Here is a 27975-nt window from a genome sequence, read left to right as displayed (position 1 = left end):
TAACTTGATGGACATCTCTTTTGTTAGGTTAGGTAAATTTTCTTCTATGATTTTGTTGAAAGTATTTCCTGTGCCTTTGACCTGCATTTCTTCTTTTCTTCTAATCCTATGATTCTTATATTTAGTCTTTTCATAGTATCCCAGATATGTTGGGTGTTTCTGCCGGGATTTTTTAGATTTAACATTTTCCTTGACCAAGATACTCATTTCTTCTATCCTGTCTTCAGTGTCTGAGTTTCTCTTATAGAAATAGAGTATAAGTAAGGGCTTTGTCTTTTGCCTGTTCCAGCTCCCAATTAGTGACACAGAGACCGATTACACTTGTTATTAAGCTTTAATCGCTACAGCTGGGCAGATATTGATCTGTTCTAACCCGATAATACTAGCCTGGCTACTTCCTAGCCACATGCCCCACACTACTTCCCATCTTAGTCTCACCTTGGCTATTTCTGCTCCATCTGTCTGTCCTCATGCCAGTCTCCTCATGGCCACCTCCCCTCTCTTCCTCTCTTCTTTTGCCCCATCTGAGACCCTCAGAAGTCCTACCTGTGGGGAGCTGTGCTTAGGCTGCATGCTGTGACCTCTGCATTCTGACAGGGAACTATTCAGAGGAGTGTACTCTTTTCAGCCTGCCTAGGGGCTAGGGGAAGTGAGCCTGTACAAGAGCTTGTAGTATCTTTGCTATCTAAGACGTGCTTGCTTAAAATAAAGTAGAGCCTTGATCAGGACTTCTTGTCCTGGCTCCATTCTTCATGTCTCTGTCCCCTCAATCTCCACTTCCTCTTTCAGGGACCCTGGTTGACTTGCCCCACGGGATGGGACATCCCTGGAAACGACGGATTACGTGACAGACATTGCTTTGAGAGCACTCTTGAAGTAAAGTGGAAGTGTTTCGCTGAAGTTGCCTGCTTCACAGAGAAACAGTAAGGTGAGCAGTGAACACACGGGACAGAGCAGTAGTAAAGACTTACTCAGACAAACATTAGAGTCTATGCTTAAAACAGGAGGAATAAGGGTAAAAACCGAACAATTGGTTAAGTTTTTAGATTTTGTCAATGAAGTATGTCCGTGGTTTCTTGAGGAAGGAGCAGTTAATTTAGAGATGTGGGATAAAGTTGGGGAAAGATTGCAGGGTCACTATATCACAAATGGACCCGAAGAGACACCTGCCATGGCCTTTTCACTTTGGGCTTTGATCAGGCGTGTTCTCAACCCCCGACATGAAAGTGACAGAAGAAGAGAATTAATATCCCAAGCTGAAGAGGTCTTGAGAGAAGTGAGGGAATCCTGGACTAGTAATGAGGAAAATTTTTTTAAAAAGGCTGCTTTCTGTCATGAGCCTGACTGGTGGCCTCTGCCTACAGCCCATCTGGTGTTTTCCATGGCACAATAGGACCCCAATGAAGAACGTCGAAAAAAGGTTCAAACCCTGGAAGAAAAGGTTAGCATAGTTAAGAGACAGAAACAGAGAAAAAATTAGAAAGAATAAAAATTTGTGATGATGATGATGATGATGGGGGAAATCCTTGGGGACAGAAAGGGAAGGCTCCCGGTTTAGTACGAAACAGTCCTCAGAGTATGTATCCATTAGAGACTGCCATACAAAAAGCTAGAAATGCAGAACAAGAGATAGATGGTAAGCTTGCTTTTCCAGTTGTAGACATATTGGGTCCTCAGGGCAACCGAGTCAGACAGCATGCCCCAATAGAATGAAAACAAATCAAAGAATTAAAGACTGTTTGTGATCAGTATGGGCCCATTGCTCCATTTACCACAGCAATGGTTGATGCACTCATGGATACTGATCTCACTCCTGCTCAATGGAAAATCTTATGTAAAGCATGTTTAAAGGAGGAGATTATTTGTTATGGAACGCACATTTTATGGATGCTGTAAAAATGACTGCAGAACGTAATGCTCAAGCAGGGAAACCTCAGTGGAATTTTAACATGTTAGCAGGAGAAGGGCCATTTGAGGATAACAGTAATCAAATTAATTATCCTCCTGGAGTGTATGTACAAGTCGCTCTGGCTGCTCGAAGAGCATGGAGCGAACTCCCTGGTAAAGGAGATCCGAGCACTATCTTATCTAGTATTAAGCAGGGCCCTGATGAGCCATATAAGGAGTTTGTGGATAGGTTGCTTGAAGCATCAGAGAGAATTTTTGGCGATCTTCAAAGTGAAATTCCTTTTGTGAAACAATTAGCCTTTAAAAATGCCAGTGCTCCTTGTCCTGCTATGATTAGGCCCTACAGAAATAAAACTGATTTGACAGGATATATTAAATTGTGTGCTCATATTGGCCGATCCTATTATCAAGGATTGGCTATAGCTGCAGCTTTACAAGGAATGACAGTACAATCTTTGCTGGCTCAGCAAGTGAAAGGAAGGCAAGGATGCTTTGGGTGTGGTCGGCAAGGTCATCAAGTAAAAAATTGTCCACAGAAGTTTAGAGACAACCATAAAGGGGGTAATAAAAATACCCCGGGAGTTTGTCCTTGCTGCAAGCAGGGTAAGCATTGGGTTAATGAGTGGAAATCTCCAACTGATGCTCAAGGGCAGCCTTTGCCTAAGTGGCATGGTGATGGGAATTGCGGCCAGCCCGGGGCTCCTGAGAACCCGAAGCAAGTTTATGGGGCCATGAGATTTGTTCCTCAGAGTCCCACAAATCCATTTTACAACTTGTCAGAGCAACCCTGGGAAGTGCAGGATTGGACATCAGTCCCTCCGCCTTCACAGTTTTAACGCCTGAAATGGGTATGCAAGCCTTACCCAGTGGAGTTTATGGACCTTTACCTCCAGGGATGATGGGACTAATTGTGCGAAGAAGAAATAGTATTATGAAAGGGCACATGTAGCACCAGGAGTTGTTGACTCTGGTTATACTGGAGAAATACTTTAGTCTGGGATTATTAAAGAACAAACTCAAGCTATAGTGGAGACATGTTCCACTTGTCCTCAATTTTTACCTGTACCACATTTGGGAGTTAATCCCAAAGGGCTGGTGCCTAATCAACTTTGGTAAATGGATGTTACACATGTACCTGGATTTGGAAAGGCAAAATATGTTCATGTTTCCTTAGATAGCTATTCTGGGTACATACTTGCTTCTCGCCAGTCTGGAGAAGCTACAGAAAATGTTATTGCTCATTGTTTGTCTGCCTTTTCTCACATTGGTGTGCCTAAAGCTATTAAGACAGATAATGGTTCACTGTATGTTAGTAAAGCTTTTCAAAAAATTTGTGATTCTTTCTCTATAAAGCATATTACAGGTATTCTTTATAGTCCTCAAGGATAAGGAATGGTGGAGCAAGCTCCCTCTACCATTAAAAACCTGTTTACAAAAAGTAAAGGAGAAGCTATATCCCCAATCACCCAAAAATGCTTTGAGTCATGTTCTCTTTATTCTGATTTTTTTTTGGGGGGGGGTTGTTTTGTTTTGTTTTTTGTTTTTCGAGACAGGGTTTCTCTGTGTAGCCTTGGCCATCCTGGACTCACCTTGTAGACCAGGCTGGCCTCGAACTCACAGCGATCCGCCTGCCTCTGCCTCCCGAGTGCTGGGATTAAAGGCGTGCACCACCACGCCCAGCTGGGTTTTTTTTTTTTTTTTTTTTTTTGAGACAAGGTTTCTCTGTGTAGCCTTAGCTGTCCTGGACTCGCTTTGTAGACCAGGCTGGCCTTGAACTCACAGCAATCCACTTGCCTCTGCCTCCCAGCTTTTAGTCTGAAATTTTTATTGCTTGATGCCAAAGGGTGTTCTGCAGCTCATTAGTCCTGGCATACTAATACTCAGTCATCCTTCACTAGAGTGACATGGAAGGATCCTTTAACTGGACAGTGGAATGGACCTGACCCTCTATTAATATGTGGTCGAGGCTCTGTCTGTATTTTCTCACAGGAACATGATGCTGCATGCTGGCTACCCAAGAGGCTTGTGTGTCAAATGGATGCTGGCATGGATGAGTCAGCTGATGATCACAAAGTTGGAGGTGAAGGTTTTTTGGACATATATTCCTGATCCTCCTTTTCTTGAACCTGTTTCCTGGGATAACGTAGAGGTCTTGGGATATGTCAACAACACTCGACTGTTTGATTTCCCTGTATACGAAGGGGAAAGGAGAATTCAAGTGTTCCAATACCTATGAGGCATCCTCCTTGCAGAACTCGAGAATGTACTAACCTGCCTCTACCTTGGAAACGGTGCTTTGCAGAGACTCCTGGAATATTTCCCTTCCGGAAGCCTCATAAAGGAGTGCTGTAAACACTAGTGATTATTCCAGTAGAAGTCCTTTTCCACCCTAATTGTTAGAGTCAGCTTTATCTGCAGGACTGTAGAGAACTGAAAAGGGACCTGTGATGGCTTGTGCTCATGCTCCTTATGTGCTGTTAAGTGGTAAAATCTCTCGTTATTATTCTTGTATCTACTATTGTTTCTGCTATTGCTTTAACTCAAACTGTATAGACTGCTAATTAGTTAATGACTTAACTAAAAATGTCTCGTGTACTTTAAAAAGAGGTTAGTGGTTTGAAACAACTGAGTAGGTTACAGTGTCATGCTGGATTTCCCTGAAATTGTGTTACTCCTTATGAGTATAATTGGATTTGCATTCAACATCATCTTTGTGGAATTAGCAGTATTCTGCAATATGGATTATTCTTGGTGGTGATGGCAGGGCTTGGAACTTATAGCCTGTGCCTGCCTTCCTTGCCTGACACAGTTCATACCTCAGCATTCACAGCTGATACAAGCACAATGCATGGTACAGAGCTGAAGCACTCCCCTAACCCTGTGTGACATGAAGGCAGCCAAAGACGGGTAAGAGTGACTCTAAATCCCTATCAGCCTAAGACAGAGGCCCATGAAAATTGTATCTGGGACCTTGATGATGGGTAAGAAGGCTTTTTAGTTAACCAACCTAAGACAGGTGCTTCATAAACATTAAAGAAGGGGTTGAGTGTGGTGGCTCACACCTTTAATCCCAGCACTTGGGAGACAAAGGTAGGTGGACGCTGTGAGTTCGAAGCCCTCCTGGTCTACAAAGCGAGTCCAGAACAGCCAAGGCTACACAGAGAAACCCTGTCTCAAAAAACCAAGAATAAAGAAAAAAAGAAGGGTAAAATGTGGGGAGCTGTGCTTAGGCTGCATGCTATGACCCTTGCATTGTTGATCTTTGGATTGTCTAAGATGAAAGAAACAAGGAAGTTCTGACAGGGAACTATTCAGAGGAGTGTACTCTTTTCAGCCTGCCTGGGGGGCTAGGGGAAGTGAGTCTGTACAGGAGCTTGTAGTATCTTTGCTATCTAAGCCGTGCTTGAGTAAAGTAAAATCAAGCCTTGATCAGGACTTGTCCTGGCTCCATTCTTCGTGTCTCTGTCCCCTCAATCCCCACACCGTCCTCCAGGGGCCCTGGTTGACTTGTCCCGCCTGACGGGACACCTACCCTCTCCTCTCTTGCCTAGCTATAGGCTGATCAGCTCCTTACTAATCTATCAGAGATGATGGAGAATTATTTTTACACAGCATTGAGACAGGAGACTCTTCATGGTAATGACAGTGCCTGCGTCCTGACTGCAGCCAGATCTCTGGGCACAGAAATCAGCATCTGCATACAAGGTGCACAAGACCATCCCCAACATTTTCTCTCCATCTCTTTTATTGCTGTTAGTAAGACTTGCCTCTGATTCCTCTTTGAGTTTCTAATTTTTTCATTTCCAAATATCCCTTAGTCTGGGTTTTCTTTATTGACTCTACTTCCTCTTTCAGGTCTTGAACTGTTTTATTCATTTCCCTCCACTGTTTGTGTTTTCATAGATTTCTTTATTTATATTCATCTGTCACATTCATAAAGGCTATTTTAAGGTCTGCGGCTGCTGATTTAGCTGTGCTGTAATAGTCAGGGCCTGCTGTGGTTGCTGGGCTCTATTGAAGACACATTGTCCTGACTTGCTAGGGATTGTGTTTTTATACTGGCATCTACGCATCAGAGTTTGGGAAGATAAAAATTCTAGATCCTGATATCTGGTCTTACCTTTGTTGGGTGGATGTTTTGTTCTTTGGTTTCTATTGCTTTCATTCGTTCTTAGGAGAGTGTGGTGGCTGCTTGTTGCCTGGTAGGGTATTCTCCTGGTATCTTGATGTGTGGCCACTGGAGGTTCCATGTAAAATGTGTTCTAGGTGTGGTGGTTTGAATTAAAATGTGCCCCCAGACTCAAAGGGGAGTGGAGGTGTGGCCTTGTTGGAGGAAGTATGTCACAGGAGGTGGGCTTGAGGTTTCAAAAGTTCAAGCCAGGCCCAGTGTCACTCTCTTTTTCTGCTGCCTACTGATGTAGAGTTCTCAGCATCTTCTCCAGCACTGTGTCTGCCTGCATACTGCCATGCTTCCCACCACGACAAGAGTGGACTAAACCTCTCAACCTGTAAACCAGCCCCAATTAAATGCTTTCCTTACAAGAGTTGCTATGGTCATGGTTTCTCTTCACAGCAATAAAACCCCAACTAAGACAGTAAGTACAGGAACTTACACTTGGGAATGTGGATGGGCTAGGGGAGTGTATGGTGCTCATGGGGTTCACAGGAGGGCAGAAAGCAGGGTGTTCCAGTAGGATCTGGTTAATCCTCAGCCACCTGGGAATGGGAGTACTGAGTGAGGAGAGTCCTAGCATGTGTTCCTATATAGCTGACGGTGAGACAGGGGGATTCAACTTGGAGTAATGGAGGGAGTGCTGAAGATCAGCTTACCTGTTTAGCTGGCTGGGTTGGCTGAACTTCCAATTCACCAGTCTTTATCTCCCAAGCGCTAGGATAACAGACATCCTTCACAATGCTCTGTTTTATCCTGTAGTATCAACCAAAACCAGGGCATGTGGTCTGCCCTTGGAACCAGGTCTCCAATACACACACACATTCTCTCTCTCTCTCTCTCTCTCTCTCTCTCTCTCTCTCTCTCTCTCTCTCTCTCTTTCTCTCTCTCTCCCCCCCCTTTGTCTTTTTTTCCCCCAAACAATAACAACAACAACAACAACACACACACACTCCTGGCTGGCCTCTGACTTGTTATATAACCAAGGCTGCTATTGTGGTTTGAAGGAAAATGGCCTCCAAGCCAGGTGTGGTGGTGCACATCATTAATCCTCTCACTCAGGAGGCAGGCAGGCAGGTGGATCTCTGAGTTCAAGGCCAGCCTGGTCTACAGAGTGAGATCCAGGACAGCTGAGGCTACACAGAGAAACCCTGTCTCAAAAAACTAGAAAGAAAGAAAGAGAGAGAGAGAAAGAGAGAAAGAAAGAAAATTGCCTCCGTGGGCTCATATATTTCATTGCTTGGTCCACAGTTAGCGGAACTGTTTTGGAAATGTTAGGAGGTACGGCCTCGGAGAAGGTGTGTCACTAGGAGTGAGACTTTTGTGGTTTCAAAAGTCCATGCCATTTCCAGTTAGCTCACTTTCTGCCTAGTACTTGAATCAAGCTCTCAGCTACTGCTCCAGCACCATGCCTTCCTTCCTGCTCCCCACCGTGATGATAATGGACTCATCCTCTGAACCTGGAAGCCCCCAATAAACATATATGAGTTGTATTGGTCTCGATGTTTTATTAGCAATAAAAATAACTAAAACAGGTGGCTTAGAACTCCTGATCCTCCTGTCTCTGCTCCTAAATTCTGATCCATCGCATAAGACTCCATTTCTCTTTAAAAGTGAATTCTGGACATAGTGTGTAATAAATAGAGTATTTGCCCTGAGGAATGATACTTCTAAATATTCTGTCAGACTAGGAAGTCTAATCAGGCTTGGGCTTTGTTGTTGCTATAGTTACCTTAGTCTACTACAGACTTGAGATTCTTTGAGCTGTGGCTATTTCTATCTTGTACATAATGTCAGGCCTGAAATGTTGGAGAGTTGTTCTCATTGGCCATGCCCTATTCTGAGATCCAGCAGGCCTTGCCTGCCTTAGCTAGGCAGACTTCTCTGTGTGCTAGTCCTCCTACAATACAGCCCTTGCTCTTTACTCACGGACCAGGAAATCTTTCTCCATGATTTCTTTTGGGGAATGGAATTAAGGTTTTATATACACACACACACACACACCTTATATTAAATATAAATATATATTTATAAATATATACATATACACATACTGCCTCCCAAGTACTGGGATTAAAAGCTAAAACTTCTTTTTTTTTTTGGAGATAGGGTCTCACTATGTAGCTCTGGCTATCCTGTAGACCATACTGGTCTTGAACATGCAGAGATCTGCGTGCCTCTGTCTCCCCAGCACTGGGATTAAAGGTGCCATCACACCTATCTTACACATAAAACATTTTTTAAATCTTTTGAGTTTTGATCTGGGCGTGGTGGCACACACATTTAATCCCAGCAGAGGCAGGTGAATCGCTGTGAGTTCGAGGCCAGCCTGGTCTACAAAGCGAGTCCAGGACAGCCAAGACTACACAGAACAAAGAATTTTGAGTGCACTGTTTAATAGCTAGGGTGCTGTATAGAAACCTGATGTACTACGAGCCACTGGACCCCTAGAACTCTCCCTTTATCACCAACTTCCTGAAATGTTGGTTTACAAAGCTTGTGTCCTGTGTGTCTCTTTGCTGTCCTTGTGGGTGCCATCACCCCTACCCCACCCCAGTTCTATAGCTCCAACTCTGCTCTACAAAGCTTCCCTGGGTCAGGCTACCTCTTTAACCTTAAGCTGTGGGGTTTTGTTTGTTTGTTTAGTCTGCCTCAACTTCCTCCCTTTCCCACATCATTTTAAATTTTCTTCTTTTTTAAAGATTTATTTATTTATTTAGTATACAGTGTTTTGGATTGCACACCAGAAAAGGGCACCAGATCTCATAGATGGTTGTGAGCCTTCATATGGCTGCTGAGAATTAAACTGGGGACCTTTGGAAGAGCAGTCTCTGAGCCATCTCTCCAGCCCCCCGGTTTGTTTGGTTTATTTATTTATTTTTTTTTTTAAAGACTAGATCTCATTATACATACAGTTGAGCCTGGCCACAAATTTGCGGTGTAAGCAGACTGGCCTGCAGTTTGAGGTGCTTTCGCCTGCACCATGCCTAGGTTCTCAGCCTCAGCTCCATTCTCTCCCTTTCCATCTCCCCCACCCTGTTTCTCCTCACTGGTGATTTGAGTCTGGAGTCCAGAAAATGCCCTACCACTGAGCTTTATCCGAGGTCTGTTTGTCTTTTTTGTGGGGTGGGGTAGGGTACAGGGTATAAGATGTCCAGAGACGGCCTTGAACACACGCTGTAGCGCAGGCAAGTCTTGAACTTGTGATCTTGTTCCAGCCTCCAGGCATCTGAGTCTGCAATGGCAGGCTCATGCCGCCAGACCCAGCTTGCCCAGAAGAGACTGTGCATAGTGTAGCACTTCCTGCCTCCTTTCATTTTGCTATCAAATCCCACTTCCTAGGAAAGCTTTCCAACAAAAGACTTAATTTAGATGGTTTCCTGCTTCTCTTTCTTCCTTATTCTAATTACATTTTATAATAATCAGCACTGAGGGTTCGCCCCCCCCCACCCCCACTTAATGGGCCTTTAATGGAAGCTGGGTATAGATCGAGCATCATGCTGTCTCAACTCTCTGGAAGGGGGCAAAAGCATGATCTGCCTCTGAATGCGAGAGGCTCATGAAAAGATGTTCACGGTTCTGCAGTCAGAAGCTGCCACTAGATTCTGGCAGCTGCCCCTCCATCCGTGGCTGTAAAGAGGCAGCACTGGGTAGTATTAGTTGTCTGTGTTTCTACTGATTGCTTTACTGTGTGTGTCCAACATGCTCTCTCTTTTTTTCGGTTGCCGAGGCTGTCTCTGAACACATCAACTCAAGAAATGTGTTGCCTCAGCCTCCCGAGTAGCTAGAACTGTAGGTATATGCCACTACATTTGTTTAGGAGTTGATGAGATACAATGTTGTTAGTCTTATTAATTTCTAACTGTATGGTATTTGTTATGTATTATGTTGCCAGCTTTTTAAACAGCATAAACAGGATAGATAGGTAGCATCCTTTTGTGAGAGGGAATAGCTCTTAGCTTTCCTTTCTTTTTTTCTTCCTGCCCTCCAGCCCTTTGCATTTATGAAAGATGGCATTTGCTTAATTTTTAAAAGCATCTTTTCCGAATTAGAAGACATAGTAAACATGTACTGCTTCTAACTGTTCCAAACTAAGGCAGCTGGTGATGGGGTAGCTTGGTTTCTTTTTATTTGGTTAACCAGCTGGTTGTTCTGGAAAGGAAAGGCATTAGCTGGGCACCTGTAGACTTACTGTAAAGGGTGGCTTTTGCATGGAAGAATTACTTGAGAACCTGGACATTTTGGGAAGTTACTGGGATATTAAAAGACGTTTAGGATTATTTTACGTTATGTATGTGAGTGTTTTACCTGCTTGCATTTATGTTTACAGTGTGAATGGCTAGCGTCTGGTGAGGGGAGAAAGCAGTGGATCCCCTAAAACTAGAGTTATGGATGAGTTTGAGCCACTGGGTACTGGGAGCCAAACCCAGGTCTTCTGCAAGAGCAACCAGTGGTTTCTCTGTGTAAGCCCTGGCTGCCCTGGAGCTCATTATGTAGATGCTGACCTCGAACTTGGGGCTCTGCCTTCTGAGCGCTGGGATTAAAGGCATGCGCCACCACGCCCGCTGGTGTTTGTTCTTTTAAAGATGGTTTAAATGTTGCAAGTGTAAGCCAAAAGATGATCTTGCAGTATATGACAAAGTGTCATTTTCTTAGTTCCTTCTCCTTTCCCATGGATAGGAAAAAGTCTTACACCTTAAAAACTGCTTTTCACAGCATGTGGTAGCACATTCGGTTAATCTTAGCACCCGGGAGGCAGAGGCAGGATGGTTTCTGAGTGTGAGGACAGGCTGGACTACATAGAAAGTTCCCAGACAACTATGCCTACATAAAAAGATCCTGTCTCCTCCTAGCCCCACAAAAGGTGTTTTTCCTCTAGTGTATTTAATGCAGGAGATGGCATATGTTGCTGTAACCAGTATCTTAAGCATTTTTGTTGTTGTGGTTGGTTGGTTTTTTGGTTTTTGAGACGGTCTCTGTGTTAGCCTTGGCTGTCCTGGGCTTGCTTTGTAGTTCAGGCTGGACTCAAACAACGATCTGCCTGCCTCTGCCTCCCAAGTGCTGGGATTAATAGTGTGTACTACCACCCCCGGCCTGTTTTTGTTTTAAAAAATATTTTTTAATGTTCTTTCTATCTACCTATCTATTTGAGACAGGGTTTCTCCATGTAGCTTGGTTGTCCTGGATTTGCTTTATAGACCAGGCTGGCCTTGCTCTCACAGAGATCCGCCTGCCTCAGCCTCCTGGGTGCTGGGATTACAGGCATGCACCACTACACTCGGCTTATTCCTATTTTTTAAATGTGTAAGAGGCATGCACACCCGTGTACATAAGTACTAATGCTCATGGATCTATTCCTTGGAGTTACAGGCAGTTGGGAGTCACTCAGCATGAGTGCTGAGAATTGAACTTAGTCCCTTTGTGCTCTTAACCACTCAACCATTTTTCCACCCCTAGTATCTTGAACACATAAGTCTCAGTCATTAATGAATGTGAAATTTAAAACTATATTGGAATTGTAGCAGATGTCAATTTAACATACTTTCCACTAAATATTCAGCATTTCTTCCCAGTTTAAACCAAATGGTCCCTTGGTAATTATTTTAAAGCCAGCTCCTTGTTCATTTAAAGCATTCACACAGATTTCTCTACATCGGTGGCATATTTTCTGGGAGGGGTTTTAAAGTTAAGCTATTATATGCTTTTTATGCTGAACTAGTCTCCCTACAAGACATACTGCTAATATGTGAGAGTGTTAGTTTCTGTTCAGCCTTCCTCGTAACTCTGAAATGCTCTCATCTAGATTCCTACACGGGACCTGTGTTTTCAGGGTTATGTGCGCTATGTATTAAGCCTCTTCGATGTCTGCTGTAGAGCTAGCATGAGATTTTCGCCACGGATTGGTGCAAGCAGGTTACATTAGACATGAGAAGCTACTGACTGTCACCAAATGCTCTGCTAGTGTTTCCTTTTATCGTATTAATCAGGGGTGTGCTTATTTGGAGGCAACACAGCACACCTGACTTTACAATGCAACAGTGTTGTGCAGGAGTTAAGAGCACAGCTCAGGAACACCAGCAGTTCTGCCATATCTTGGCTATGCTTTTCTCCTTGGTAGAATAGACATAATCATACTTGGGATTGTTATATTTAAGCCAGACATAGCAGTGTACCCATAAAGCCTTGTAATACAGAGATAACAGGAGGATCAAAATTCAACATTATCCTTGACCACATAGTGTGTTTGAGGCAAACCTGGGCTACATGAGACCCTGTTTAAAAAAAAAAAAAAAAAAAAATTCAAGGCTGATGGCTTGGTGGATACAGCACTTGCTACAAAAGTGTATGGGTCCTGATCCCAGAACCCACAGAAAAGCCAGCCAGGCATGGTGTGGTTCCTAGCTGTATCAGTAACTCTGGGTTCAATTGAGAGACCTTGCTTCAATGAGTAAGGTGAGAGTGACTGAGGAGGAAGACTGCTGACATCAACCTCAGGCTTCTTTCTTGCACAGAACACACACATGCAGTCAGTCAACCAATCAGTCAATAAGCAAACAAGCATTGCAGCCCTGGTCCTGGGTATGTTGAGGTACGGATGTTCTTGCACATGCTGACAGACGGGATGCTCGGGCATGAACAGAAGTAGCTTCATTGTGGGCTGCTGCTGTAGCTTTGGTAGCAGTGCGTGCCCGACTTGTAGTGACCCACACCTGTGCTTCTTCTCAGCTGTTAGTCTTAAAGGCAGGAGGATCAGAAGTGCAAGGGCATCCTTGCAACATAGCAAGGCCCAGACCAGCCTAACACAAACAATTCTTTTCATAAAGGTGGGGTGGTATGCTATACACTTTTTAAAAATGTACTTAGTTTAAATTGAATTCAGTAAGTTAGAGAGGGGGCGAGGGAGGAAGGGAGGGGATGAGAAAGAGAATATGAGAACAGGAAATGGACTAATTAGGTATTTAGGATTTGCTTCCATTTGTTTTTAAGGCCAGAGTTTTACTGTGTGGCCTGAGCTGATGTAGCTGTGATCGCCTTGCTTTAGCTTCTAGAGTGCTGGGATTTACAGGCATGTGACCAACCAGCAGTTCATCTGTTTAGTATACAAGGGTGTTTGCTTGTTTGTTGAGACAGGGTTTCTCTGTGTAGCCCTGGCTGTTCTGGACTAGCGTTGTAGACCAGGCTGACCTGGAATTCAAGAAATCCACCTGCCTCTGCCTCCTGAGTGTTGGGATTAAAGGAGTTCTACACCACACCTGGCTTTAGTATACAAAGGTTTTAATTTTTATATTTTTAAGGTTTAAAATTTTATTCTTGTTTTGTTTTCAGATAGTCCTGCTTGTTGCCTAGACTGACCTAGAACTCTAAGGATAACCTTACGTTTTGGATCCTCCTTCCTCCAGCTTCTGGGTGCTGGGGAATCAGTTGTGAGCCACCACATCTGGGTTATATGGTGCTAGGGATTTAAGGTCTTCATTCACAGTAGGCGAGCAGTGTATTAACTGAGCCACATCCTTAACCCAAAGTTGGAGCTTTTGAAAGTTTGAATTTCACTTTTTTAAAAAAAAAGATTTATTTATGTATTATTATGTATACAGTGCTCGGTCTGCATGGACATCAGGCCAGATCACATTATAGATGGTTGTGAGCCGCCATGTGGTTGCTGGGACTTGAACTCAGGAGCTCTGGAAGCACCTCAGTATGCTTATCCTCTGAGCCATCTCTCCAGCCCTTGAATTTCACTTTTTAAAAATGGGTGTCTGTGTATATGTATGTGCAGGCATGTTTATGAGTGTGTGTGTGTATGTGTGTGTCTTACATGTATGAAGGCTTGAGAAGATAGCCTTAGGTGTCATCCTCAGAAGCACCAACCACCTGCTTTGAGACAGGGTCCCTCACTGACCCTGAGCTCACCAGTTGGGCTGGACTGGCTGGTAGCCCTTGAGCTGCAATTTTGGTTCCCCAATGGGGGTGACAAGCCTGTGCTCCCTTGCCCAGCATTTCTTCAGCCCCAGATCTAATTATTTTAAGTGATGGATATTACTAAACGTTGGAATGATCATAGTTTGGAGGGTGGGCTCTTGTCTGTTTTTAGCACATTTGACAGATATGTACAGCATTGAACTGGGAATAGTCCAGCGTGGGGCTGTGATTTCTCTGGGCCTCCTCTGTTGAGAAGATGCGGCCTCCTTTGATCTCCGCGCTCTGCCATTCTGCCTTGCAGTCCTCGGACTAAGCAGCAGGTAGGCAAAGAGCGGGTGCAGAGATCTTCTCTGCCCTTGATCATCTGACCTGGTTGTGACATGCATCTCTCCATTGTCCCCACTGGGGCTGAGGCCAACCGGGACCTCAGTGTGTCTGCTGAGATCTTGGTAAACGGCCCTGTTCCATGTCCCGCAGCTGACTTCAGGCCTGAGAATTGGGGAGAATTCTTGAGATTGTGTTTTGGCTTTGCCTCAGTAATGCCTGCAAATGTTTAGGAAAAGAAGATCTTCTGTGCTGTTTGCTTTTTGAGGCAGAGCAGGATTTAAAACTGAGAGTTGTTTTGTAAACCTATTGCCTTTTTATTGTAATACACTGGCAGGTTTTTATTGAGCTAAAAATACTTCTTTGCAATATTTACATTAAACTCCAAGTTGACAGTTTCTGAAAGTGCTCATAAGAAACTAGTAATATTTACTGCCTCCTGGAGAAAGGGAAGAGGCTTGAAGACATAAATTTTCTAAAACAATAGATTTGGAGTCCTGAATTTTGAACCATGTTGATAATATCAGATATTCAAAAATATTTATACATTGTTGGGATATTCAGAAACTTAACAGATGGAATTCTATGTACAGCTTTAAAAATACTTCATTTCCACAGCTTGTTTTTGTTTTTTGTTTTTGTTTTTCTTTAGCACTAGAGAACGTTATTACTGAGCATATTTATAAGGAACATTCTAAAATTCTTTCCTATCTTTCCCTCCCCCCCCCTTATTTTAAACAATTAAAAGGAGGAGTAGCAATTAAGAGAATAAAAGATCAGAGTTACTCCATTCAATATCAATTAAATTTGAGTTTTAAAAACTATGCTGCTAGCAGGGCGTGGTGTCACACACCTTTAATCCCAGCACTCGGGAGGTAGAGGCAGGAGATCTCTATGAGTTCAAGAAGCTAGCCTGGTCCAGAGTAAGTTTCAGAACAATCGAGGCTACACTGAGAAACCCTGTCTCAGAAAACCAATAAAATAAAATAAAAACACTGTCTTAGATCAGTGACATAGCTAAGACTTGGATCATCTCTCAACGTCAGTATTGAGGAGGCTGTGGCCGCAGATCTTGGGTGTGAGGCCGTCCTACAATACATAGCAAGTTACAGGCTAATCTAGGCTATAAAGCCAGAATCTGCTTCACAGCCTCCGAAGCTCATTGGCATGGTCAGTATTAATCTAAGTTGCTTCTGTCTGTATTAATAGAAATTCAGAGGCAGTTGGCGTAAATAGGAAGTGTGGAGGACTTAGGCGGTTGCTTCCATCATTTGGCTTTGCTTCATGTTGGAGGAAGTGCTCCATGTATGGACCACTTGTAGTCAGGCAAGAATGCTTGTACAGACTGGCTCGGAGGTCTCTGTTTTAAATATATAAATTACTAATAATGTTTTGAAACAGGGTATTTCTGTGTAGCCTCGGTTGTCCTGGACTCATGTTGTAGACCAGGCCGGCCTCAAACTCACAGCGATCCACCTGCCTCTGCCTCGAGTGCCAGGATTACATGTATGCGCCACCATGCCCACTTTATTAAAACCTTTAATGTAAACTGTTAATAATGTTTATAATTGACACCTTTAACTATGGTGGTTATTATTAACCCGCTACCATATCAATAAAAGCACAGACACTTGTTGTATTTAGATAAGCCTTGCTTCCGCTGCGGCTGGGCAGATACTACTTCTTAAGCTCCCTTGTTACCTCTCAGCCCCACATCCCACGCCATTTGCTTTGATATTCCTATCCGGCTACTTCCCATGCATACTTCATAATCACTTACAGATGCTTCTCACCTGGGCTGCTCCCCATCCACGCCCATCCAGCCTCGAGTTACCCTCCACACTCCACCTGACCTCAGCCTATCAAGTCTCATCTGGACTGTCTGCATCCTCTTCCTCTGTGGCCTGGCAAGGCCACTCTGCCAGGGGACGTGATCCATGAGTGGGCGCCAGAGTCCATCTCAGAGGTAACCCCTGCTCCCCATATTATGGGGCCCACAAGGAGACTGCGCTCCACCCCAAAGTTTGTCTGTGAGTCTCAGTATCTGCTTCAATCCCATGAAGGGTGGAGTCTTTCCGAGGACCTCTACAGCAGGCTCCAGTGCTCTCTCTTCTCTACAGCTGCTTGTGGTGTCTATTCTGTTTGCCCTTGTGGATGAGAACTAAGCTTTCTCCCTTGAGCCTTCCTTATTACTCAGCTTCTTTGGGTCTCTGGGTTGTAGCATAATATCCACTTATAAGTGAGTATATACCATGAGTGTCTTTGTAGGTCTGGGTTACCTCAGCCAGGATGATCTTTTCTAGTTCCATCCATTTGCCTACAAATTTCAAAATTTCCTTGGTTTTATAGCTGAGTAGTATTTCGTTGTGTAAGTGTACCACAGTTTTTCTATCCATTCTTATGTTGAGAGACATCTGGATTTTTTTCAGATTCTGGCTATTATGAATAAAGCTGCTGTGAACATAGTTGAGCAGATGTCTTTGTGATGCCTCCATTTCTTTTTGTTTTGTTTTGTTTTTCGAAACAGGGTTTCTCTGTGTAGCCTTGGCTGTCCTGGACTCGCTTTGTAGAGCAGGCTGGCCTCGAACTCACAGTGATTCGCCTGCCTCTGCCTCCCAAGTGCTGGGATTAAAGGTGTGCGCCACCACGCCCAGCTCTGATTATGATTTTTAAAAAATGTTTTTCAAAGAAAAAAATGACCAGGAGTGTAGCTCAGTTGGTGGAGTGCTTGCTGGGCTTCTAAGAAACTCTGTTTGATCCTGACCACATAAAGCTGTGTGTGCTGGTGCTGGCCCATACATCATCTCAGGGCTGGGGCCATAGAAGCAGGAAGAGCAGAAATTTAAGTCGGCCGTATTGAGTTTATGACCAACCTTACATACATGAGCCCCTGTCTCAAAAAACAAAACAAAACAAAACAAAAAACCCACACACAAGAAAAAACTATAGGAACCATTTGCCTTGGAACATGTCTCTCCCCTCCCCACCCCCCCATCACACTTTCTTCCTTTCTCCTCTGTCAGGATGTAGGCTTAACTCATGGTTTATTAAAAAGTCTGAGGGGGGCCTGGAAAGATTGCACGACAGTTAAAGTACTGGCTGCTTTTCCAGAGAGCCTGGATTCGGTTCCCAGCACCCACGTGGTGGCTTATAACCATTTCTGACTCCAATTTCAAGGAACTCAGTGCCCCCTTGTGGCTTCTGGGGGCACTGCACATGTGATACACAAATACATGCAAGCAAAACACTCAAACACATAAAATAAAAATAAAAATTTAAAAAGAAAGCCTAATGTGAGTATTCTTCTTTTTTTTTCCCCCTTCAAGCCCTAGCTATTCTGAACTTGCATTGTAAACCTGGCTGGATCAGAGATCGGCCTGCCTGCCTGCCTGCCCAGCCTCTGCCTCCAGAGTGCTGGCACCGTGCTTTTTGTATTTTTCAGTCTGATAGCAGATCCACCTGGCAGGCAGTGAGCTTCATCACGATAAGTTCTCGTACTCACATGTGCTGTCTAGCCTAGCATGTCTTCAGTCTCGCATTCCTCCTGACCCACATCCCCGGTCCCAGGGTGACACATGCCACCGTGTCCTGGAGGTCTGTGGCCTCATCTCATGCAGAAGGGTTTGTAGCTGATAGGGCTTGAGTTTCCTAATACAGCTCTGGTTGGCCAGCAACTCAATATAATTTATTTAGGAGGCAATTTGGCAACATGCCATTTAGCAAAGAGCAGCAGTAGGCCCCTCTTAGGGCTTCCACAGACATAGGCTTTTCACCAAGCTTAACATACTACGCTGAGTTCCCTCCTGTAGATCAAGCGTGCTTCATTCTATTCTAACACAAGCATTCTGTGACAGGTGTTGCTAGGTTTCTACAGTTGTTTTTAATCTCTAGTTTTTAAAATTATTTTATTTTTATGTGTGTGAGTACTGTTTTTATGTATGTATGTATGTAAGTATGCGTACCACTATAGTTATGAGTCTCCATGGGGGATTCGAACCCAGGTCCTATGGAAAAGCACCTAGTGCACTTAACCACTGACCTGTCTCTGTAGCCCTTCTACTGTTTCTTGATCAGAACTAAGTGAATTATGGGTCAAGATGAGCTGCTTGGTGCCTGTCTGCATTCCCAATACAGTTAGGCCTGAATTTAAGTTGGTTTTGGTGGTCTGCTGCAGCCTGTGGCTCATGGACAAGCAGCTTCCTTTGAGTGAAGAAAAAGTGTGTGTGTGTGTGTGTGTTTCTTTTGGCTTTTCAAGACAGAGAAGCCCTGTGCAGCTTGGCTGTTCTGGAACTTACTCTGTAGACCAGGCTGACAAATTGTGTGGGTTTTTTTGCTTGCTTGCTTCTGGTTTTGCTTTTGGTGGGGATTTATGTGTTTTGTTGCTGTTGTTGTTTTTCCAGACAGGGTTTTTCTGTATAGCCTTGGCTGTCCTAGACTCACTTTGTAGACCAGGCTGGCCTCGAACTCACAGAGATCTCCCTGCCTCTGCCTCCCTGAGGGCTGGGATTACAGCCCGGCAACAAATTATGTTTTTCAAATTGGATTTGTTCATTTAAGCTGTGTCTGCACACACAGCACAGGTGTGTGTACATCAGGACAGCTTGGAGAGCTGACCTCTTACTTCCATGTTAGAGCCTGAAGATTGGACACAGGTCTCCAGTTTGGGCAGCAGGAACCCTTAACGCTGAGCCATCTCACTGGCCCAGAAGAAATGTTTCTAGCCAATCAAACTGTCACAGTGTTCACTCTCATGCTTTCCCCTCTCTCTGGACCTCCTTTGTCCTCTCAGTGTTGGGAAAGAACAGATGACAGTGTTCCACCTGCGTATTCTGAAGTCCCTTCTCTTCACATGGCCCTTTTCTTTCCTCTATTGCTCTTTTTGCTTATTTTTGTCTTTTTTTCCTTTTCTTTCTTTTTTTTTTTTTTTTTTTTTTTTTTTTTGGTTTTTCGAGACAGGGTTTCTCTATGTAGCCTTGGCCATCCTGGACTCACTTTGTAGACCAGACTGGCCTTGAACTCACAGCGATCCGCCTGCCTCTGCCTCCTGAGTGCTGGGATTAAAGGCGTGCGCCACCACGCCCGGCTTCTTTTTTTTTTTTTTTTAATTTTAAAATATTTATTTATTACATATACATTCTTCTGCTTGCATGTACACCTGCACACTGGAAGAAGGCTTCAGTTCTCGTTATAGATGGTTGTGAGTCACCATGTGGTTGCTGGAAATTGAACTCAGAACCTCTGGAAGAGCAGACAGTGCTCTTAACTGCTGAGCCATCTCTCCAGTCCTTTTTTTCACTTTTAAGAAATATATTTATTTATTTGTTTGTTTGTTTATTTATTTATTTATTCTTTTAAGGCAGAGTTTCTCTATGTTATCTTGGCTGTCCTGGACTTGCTTTGTAGACCAGGCTGGTCTCGAACTCAGTGACCCACCTGCCTCTGCCTCCTGAGTGCTAGGATTAAAGGCATGTGCCATCACGCCCAACTAATAAATCTAATAATAATAATAATAATAACAATAATAATAATACTACTTAAAATATGTGTAGATGTGTTAACTTAATCTCATACTTTTAAGAGCCTGTCAGCCAAAAGTGTGATTTGGGTATTGAATGAATGGTAACCCTTCCAACAGCTTCTACCTTAGATAATCTGTATGTCACTGACCAAAATGGAGAGAATAGAATTTTAAAACTGTTCTCTTCGGAAGCTAGACACAGTAACCCATACTTGGGAGGTGCACTCAGGAGGATCAGGTGTTCAAGGCTAGCCATGGCTACAGATTGAGTTTGAGAGCACCACATGAGACCTCATTTCAAAAAAACAAAAAAGAAAGAGAAAACAGTTCCTAGAAGGGCAATAAATGATCATACTTGCTTAGAGGTGTACCAGGGCATATCTAAGAAGAAATTCCTGCAGACATTTGGAAATGTAAATGTATATAGAGAGATGGGTTCTCCTTCTATAGGTGGCACTTGAAAGGATAAATGTAAATGCAGTTCTTCTTGTAAGATGGTGAAGTGCCGAGACGCTAGAGATCTCCTGGGGACTTGGAAATGAATCCTAGGAAGAAAACTTACATGGGGCCTATACGTTAAAGGAAATACATACATCCTGGAGTGATTCCCTAGTATGTTTGATTGAGTATTACTGTCTTTCACATATAACTTCCTTGCATATTTATGTGTTAAAGCTTAAGGATTTGTTACAGCTTTCAGGTTTGCATTGTCATGGGAACTCCTGGGTGTGTGAGCAAGTCTGATGCGTGTGACTTTTTCGTAGCTCTTTTCTTCTGTTGCTTGACCTTGTCCAACTGTAATGTGATGATGGGTTTTTTCTTATTATATTTTATTTTGTTGTGCTTTGTTATTATTTCTTAGGAGCCCGACCTGTTCTAATGAGAGACAGGAAAGGAATGGATCTGAATGGGAGAGGAGGTGGGGAGGAGCTAGGAGGGGTAGAGGAAGGAGAATCTGTAATCAGGATATATTGTATGAGAAAATAATCTATTTTTTAATAAAAGGAAAAATATTTTGGTAGCAATAAACATAAAATAAAATAGAATATCATTTTAAATATTGATAAACTTAATGTTACAGAAGCTAAATATCAATGATTTTGAGCTATAATTGTTTGATTTTGTCATGAGACTAAGAATGGTCAGAAATGTCTATGTTGTTCTAATGAATATCAATCAAGCCCAGAAGCCTTTGTTTACTGTTTCCCCTATTCTGTCTAAAATTAGATTGTGTCAATAGTAAGTTATAACATTATCAGTTAAATCAAATAATTTTATAAACAGTATTGAGAAAAGGTAACTCAATCGAGGATTCTTTCCAGATGCCAGCACCTAGAGGGTGCTGTTGCTTCCTTTCTTCTTGGATATAAATGTTATATGAGGCCGGGCGTGGTGGCGCACGCCTTTAATCCCAGCACTCGGGAGGCAGAGGCAGATGGATCGCTGTGAGTTCGAGGCCAGCCTGGTCTACAAGGTGAGTCCAGGATGGCCAAGGCTACACAGAGAAACTCTGTCTCGAAAAACCAAAAAAAAAAAAAAAAAAAAAAGTTATATGAATCTTTGTTAAATTCTTAGCAAGAATTACAAGGTCTATATATAATTAGTATAAAATACATTTTTTTTCTAATGAAATAAAGAACTGTCTCGTCAGCCGTGGTGGCGCGCACACACACCTTTAATCCCAGCACTCAGGAGGCAGAGGCAGGCAGATCACTGTGAGTTCGAGGCCAGCCTGGTCTACAAGGCTGGTCCAGGACAGTCAAGGCTACACAGAGAAACCTTGTCTTGAAAAGCCAAAGGGAGGGGGCGGGGAGAACTTCTCAAGAAAAATAAATAGAAACTAAAATGGACTGGTATGGGCATTGTGTCAGAGAGCCAGAGGGGCTTCTTTAGGGTGGCTGATGGGGGCTCTCTGTGGGGGTGACTTATATGAACTATGACCTGAATAGGAAGGGGTGTTCGTGCAAAAAATGGGGGGAAATAGTCTAAAGTGAAAAGGTTCTGGGGTGGGGGCAAGTATGGCATTCACTAAAGCAACAGAAAAAGGTTCATCTAAGACTGAAAATGTTCTGCAGTGATATACACCTGTGGTTCTAGAACTTGGCACTGAGAGGCAAGACGATCAGTCCCCAGAAGTTTCAGGCCAGCCAGGGCTGTGTCGTGAGACTCTGCCTCCAAAATGAAAAAGGAAATGTCAGTTTATAAGACACGCTACAATATTCATTGGTGAAAAGTACCATAGGAAAAATTCAGATAGAGCCAGATGGACTGAGCCTATGATACTTGGAAGGTAGAGGCCTTAGGAGAGTGAAAGTTCGAGGTCAGCCTCTGCTACATCCTGAGGTTGAAGTCATCCTGGGCTACATGAGAACCCTGTCTTGAAGAAAATAAAAGCAAAAAGTATGCACATCTTCTGACCTTGAACTTGTTCTACATGCAACCTATGGTAGAAAGGCAGCAGGGCAGTGTGTGAGAGCTTGCTGTCCGAAGCCAGATGGTCCAGGTTCAAATCCCAGTTCTAACACTTAGCAGCTCCTGCTGTCTGAAGGCGCTTCTCCAGGACTCTCCACTACCAAAATCTGTTTTATTAGTTTCTCACGGTGCTTCAACACGTGACTGTAAACCGTCAAGCTCAAAACAGAACAAGCACATTGTTTTCTAATTTCAAATGGCAGAAGTCTGCAATGGGTATCCATGGACTAAAATTAGGATATGTTCAGTGTGTATATCCACTGGAAAGTTCTGGGCAAAAGTGCTTCCTCGCCTTTTCCAGTTTCTGGAGCTCATCCACATTTTAAAAGGGGGTATATGTGCTCTCCCTTTAAAAAATGTATATGACTGTATGTGTGCATATATCATTTATATGTCTGCCAAGGCCAGAAGGTGTGGGATCCCTTGGAGCTGGAGTTATAGGTGGCCATGAGCTGCCGTGAGGGAGTACCGATAACCACTGGTTCTCTGGAAACGCAGTGTCTTAGTTAGGACTTCTATTGCTGTGATAGAAACACCAAGACCCAAACCCCAAACCAACATTTTATAGCCTATAATCCACCAATCAGAGAAGGCAGAGCAGGACCCTGGAGGCAGGAGCTGATGCAGAGGCCATGGAGGAGTGCTGCTTACTGGCTTGCTCCCCTTCTATCACCCCGGACCTTTTTCTCAGGGATTGCACCACAGGGGGTGGGTGGGAGGCTTCCATTTAAGTCATTAGTAAAGAAAATGCCCTGCCGGCTTGCTTCTAGGCCAATCAGAAGACTCAATTAAAGTTTTTGTTCCTAGATAACTTGTGGCAAATTGACAGCAAACTAGCCAGGGCAAGCAGCAACTCCCAACTGCTGAGCCATCTTACCAGTCCCGACATGTCCCTTTCTTTAAAAGGGAGCAATATTATTATCCCCCCACTTCTAAGTGCTTCCCCCCTCCCGCCTTCTACTTTTAAAGGCACTGATTATGCTGGGTTTACTCTGGTAATCTAGGATCATCTTGCTATTTTAAGGTCAGTTAAGTTAGGTTGATCAGCAAGCCGCCTTCATTCTGTCTGCAGCCTCAGGTCCACTTTGTCATGTAACCTAATTTATCCCCATGTCCCCCCTTTGTCATGTGTCAGGACCCAGGATCATGCCGTGACTATTTTGGAGGGATTGCCTTTTGCCTAGCCATCTCTGTTTACATTTAAAATGGCAGGATGCAGGTGGGGCGAGGGAGAGGATGATGCCAAATCCTGGCTGACGTGAGTGGAGTCAGTAATTGTGTTTAAACCCAGAACTACTAAGTGATATGTGCAGATGCTTTCTCTCATTAGCATAATATCTTATGTTAATATGGTAACTTCTATATTAAGGGTGATTTGAGCCAGATGTGGCAGCGTACACTTTTAATCCCAGCACTGGGGAGACTGAGGCAAGGAGTTCAGGGCCAGCCTGCTCTACAGAGTGACTTCTAGAACAGCCAGGTGACACCATGAAACCCTGTCTTGAAAAACAAACTAACAAAAAGAGGGATCTGATGAAAGGAACTTAGTTTTAGTTCAGTCCTGGAAGAAAACTGATATTAGAGAGTTCTTCCACAGTTGCTTCATTCCAAAGTGGTGCAGCACAGTTTTATTAGCGTTTCAGAGAAAACAGGACAGGCAAACTAACAAATCTGCCACAGCTTCCCAGGAGAAGGAGATTAAGGAGGCAGGGAGCCATGGCACTCAGGAAACACTGGCATGGCAGAAGTGGCTGTCGTGTTAGGAGCTTCAGAGAAAGAGTGAGAAAACCCAGGGAAGCGTGCGCAGGCATTACCCTATCTGAAGAAAAAGATAGAAGTAAAAGAAAGTGTGATTTTGTGCGTAACTCTGCGGCCCTAGACACTACACAGTGGAAGCTCAGCGAATCTACCCCAAAGGCCTTTGCCTGCCCCCGCCCCCGTGCCCTTGTAGAGAAACGCTGAGTTTAATCTTAATTTTCATACCTTTATTACAGATTTTTATACCTGTGGATGTTTCTACTGACATGGAGAAGATTGAGGAACAGTTTGCTAATCTACACATTGCTAGACGTTCCTCGGAGCAGAAAGAGCCCACTTACCTGCTTGACATAGCCACCTCCAAGACTGTCCAGGCAGAGAAGGGAAGCTTGGTTGCTGTCTTGTGTTCAAACGGATCAATAAGAATATATGATAAAGAGACACTAAATGTGCTGCGAGAATTTAGTGGCTCTCCTGGGCTTCTTAACGGAGTTAGATTTGCGAACTGCTGTGACAGTGTCTATTCTGCAAGTACGGACGGTGCTGTAAGATGCTGGGATGCCCGGGTGGCTGGGGGGAAGCCAGTGCAGTTGTTCAGGGGTTACCCTGGCAACATTTTCATCAGTTTTGATGTCAACTGCAAAGATCATGTCATTTGTGCTGGTACAGAAAAAGTCGATGATGATGCACTGTTGGTCTTTTGGGATGCAAGGATCGCATCCCAGGATTTGTCTACTCGAGACCCACTTGGTGCCTATTCCGAGACGCACAGTGACGATATCACGCAAGTACGTTTCCATCCCAGCAATCCCAACATGGTTGTCTCGGGTTCAACTGATGGCCTGGTAAATGTGTTCGATATCAGTGTTGATAACGAAGAGGATGCGTTGGTTGCGACCTGTAACTCCATTTCATCCGTGAGCTGTATTGGTTGGTGTGGAAGAGATTATAAACAGATTTACTGCATGACACACGATGAAGGGTTTTGTTGGTGGGATCTCGGTCATCTGGATACTGATGAACCAATTACATGTTTGAACATCCAGGATGTGAGAGAAGTGACCGATGTGAAGGAAGGTCGTTTGGACTATCTGATTGGTGGCCTGTATCACGAAAAGATGGACAGGTTGTTTGTTATCGGAGGAACCAACACAGGAAAGATTCACATAATGAGCTGCGCCGCGTCAGGACTGACCCACGTGACCAGCCTTCAGCAGGGACATGCAGCCACGGTCCGCTCCTTCTGTTGGGACGTGTCGGAGGACTCTTTGCTGACTGGGGGAGAAGACGCACAGCTGCTGCTTTGGAAACCTGGAGCTGTGGAAAAGACCTTCACAAAGAAAGACAGCTTGAAAAGTGCATCCTCCGTGCAGCAGCGAGTTCGAATCCACAGCAACGATTCCTATAAGAGAAGGCAACAGCAGTGACGTCATGCTGAGAATTTGAAAGCTTTTCCGGTTTCAAATCATTTTGCTACATGTAGCAAATGTTTTTAAAGCTTATCTGTAAAAGCAGGAAGCTAACAAACAGCCTCAGACAAATATTACGAATGGTTTAATTCAGGCCCAGAAATATTCTATAATATTTTTAAAGCCTCCAGTTGAGTATAGAAATCAGTGACTTGACAGGGAAATTACAAGCCGAGTTCTGAAACCCATCTGTTGAGTTAGTAAATGTCAAATTTGAAGAACTAGCTCTGAAAAGGATTCTGAAGTAGATAGCTGGCAGACAACGGTTTTTAAACTCAGCTCCTTACATTTGAAATTACTTAATTGTTTATATCAGGCTGAGTGATTTGAAGGGGTTTCGCTCACTCTAAACCTTCTGCCTCAGCTCAGAGCACTGAAATCTAAGCATTCTAGTGAGTCCAAACAGATATTTAATGTTTTAGGAATGAAGAATATTTTCTTAAAATGAGAAAAATATATTTAGTAAATACTCTCATCTGTGCTTTAATACGCTATATTTACACGTGGTTAGCTGGTATCCTGGTTTGCTGATGAAAAATCTTACTAGGTTCATTTCTGAGACTTAAAGTATGATAGAGAAATGAATATGTAACGGCAGGGCTGTCTTGTTTCAAAATATACTTTCAGCAGCATATGATTAAATTTTCTTCCTTATTTCACCCATCATTTTAAACTTGAAACTTTGTTTACTCTGTGTGTGTGTGTGTGTGTGTGTGTGTGTGTGTGTGTGTGCGTGCATGTACAACTTAAAAGAGTCAGTTTTCTCCTAGCTTGTGGGTCCCAGGGATTACATTTGGTCCTTAGGCTTCACAGAAGGTGCTTATACCTATGGGGTAGCATTTACTGCTAATTTTGTCACTTTTTCTTTTAAAAGACATTTTTGAGAAGTCCCTTAATAAAAGAAGTTAGTACTTCTTTTTTTTTTTTTGATTTTTCGAGACAGGGTTTCTCTGTGTAGCCTTGGCCATCCTGGACTCACTTTGTAGACCGGGCTGGCCTCGAACTCACAGCGATCCGCCTGCCTCTGCCTCCCGAGTGCTGGGATTAAAGGCGTGCGCCACCACATCCGGCTCAGAAGTTAGTACTTCTAAAGTTCAGCTATCTTGTCTTACACTTAAAGGTAAGAATATCTTTTTATAGGTGCTAGGAATATGATCATGAAAAATATTTTTTGAACCTTTTATAATTCTCTTTTAAAGGTTTATATCTTTTAAAGTAAGTGTGTGTGTGTTCGTGTGTTCATGACATGTGTACAAGTGTTTGCAGAGGCCAGGAGAAGCAGAGTATGACAGTAGCTAAGATATACACGCCAGCAAGAATTAAGAACAGGCAGGCAGCATTGCTTTTTCCTTGACCCTGTTGTATGCTGGGGCCACTCCCCACCCCAAGGTGCCACTCACTGTGGGGAGGGTCTTAGCTATTCCTTCATGGAAACACTCACAGACCACCCTTCCCTTCTCCCTCCTTCCTTCTTTGCTTCCTTCCCTCCTTCCCTCCCTCCTTCCGTCCTTCCCTTTCCCCAGTCAGGGTCTTAGCTTGTAGCCCTGGCAGGCTTAGAACTCACTGTGTAAACGAGGCTACCTCAAACATGCCTCTGCCTCCTGACAGTGGTGATTACAGGGCTGTGTAACCACGCCAAGCTTATTTCTTTTTTATCTTCTTTTATCCTGTTTGGAGGAGGTGCTGAGTTTATTGAACTTGTAAATTAGTGTGGATCTGAGGATGTGAGAGGTGGCTTTGCCAGTGAACTGGTAATTGAATAATAAAAGATAGAACACAGCATTGATGGTGACAATGATGGATTCTGTGGAAGATTTGCCACATGGACAGCAAAAATTATCTCAGATTTTCTGTTTACTTAAAAAAAATTTTTTGTGTTATTTTACGTGCATGGGTGTTTGGCCTGCATGTATACCTGTGAACCTGAGAGGCCAGAAGAAGGAGTGAGAGTCCTCTGCAGATGGAGTCAAAGAAGGTTGTTAGCCACCATGTGGGGGAGGGACTCGAACCTGTGTTCTCAGGAAGAACAGTCAGTGTTCTTAACCGCTGAGTCCTTTCTCGTGCCCCTCCTGTTAGCCTTTCTAAGAACGGCACTTTATGTTTTCTGTTCATCTGAACTAAAGCTTACAACTGAGACAGTAAGCTTGTACTTTGCAGGGTTCTCAGTACCTACGCAGCAGTGCCAGGAGGCCCTCCCAGGCAGCACGGGTCAAGTGAGAAAAGTGAGCATGTGTCTAGTTTCTGCAAGTGAGAAAACTAGAGCCTAGAAAGGTCACCTTGACTTTTATTTAAGAAGACAGGGTCTCCTGTAGCCCAGAGCTCAATCTTCTGGCATAGGAAGACTTTGGGGTGTTTTGTTGTTGTTGTTGTTTTGTTTTGTTTTTAATGTTTAAAGATTTTAAAAAAGATTTATTTGTTAATTTATTTATTTATTG

General features: G+C 43.6%; 1 protein-coding gene across 2 annotated transcripts; it reads left to right on the top strand.

Annotated features, from left to right (window-relative positions):
- Nucleotides 1-768: 768 nt before the first annotated feature.
- Wdr89 (WD repeat domain 89) lies at nt 769-26039 on the top strand. Of its 2 annotated transcripts, XM_051147661.1 has the most exons (3): nt 771-928; nt 4718-4815; nt 24308-26039. In XM_051147661.1, the coding sequence occupies exon 3, from the start codon at nt 24338-24340 to the stop codon at nt 25496-25498; it is 1161 nt and encodes a 386-aa protein (XP_051003618.1). In that variant the 5' UTR covers nt 771-928; nt 4718-4815; nt 24308-24337; the 3' UTR covers nt 25499-26039. The 2 variants fall into 2 exon arrangements, with proteins under 2 accessions (XP_051003610.1, XP_051003618.1); XM_051147653.1 differs by lacking the exon at nt 4718-4815 and having other exon boundaries at nt 769-928; nt 24308-26037.
- Nucleotides 26040-27975: the final 1936 nt, after the last annotated feature.

This window comes from Acomys russatus, chromosome 1 (genome assembly GCF_903995435.1).
Source record: "Acomys russatus chromosome 1, mAcoRus1.1, whole genome shotgun sequence".
NCBI lineage: Eukaryota > Metazoa > Chordata > Mammalia > Rodentia > Muridae > Acomys > Acomys russatus.
This window is presented reverse-complemented; position numbering and strand designations above follow the sequence as displayed.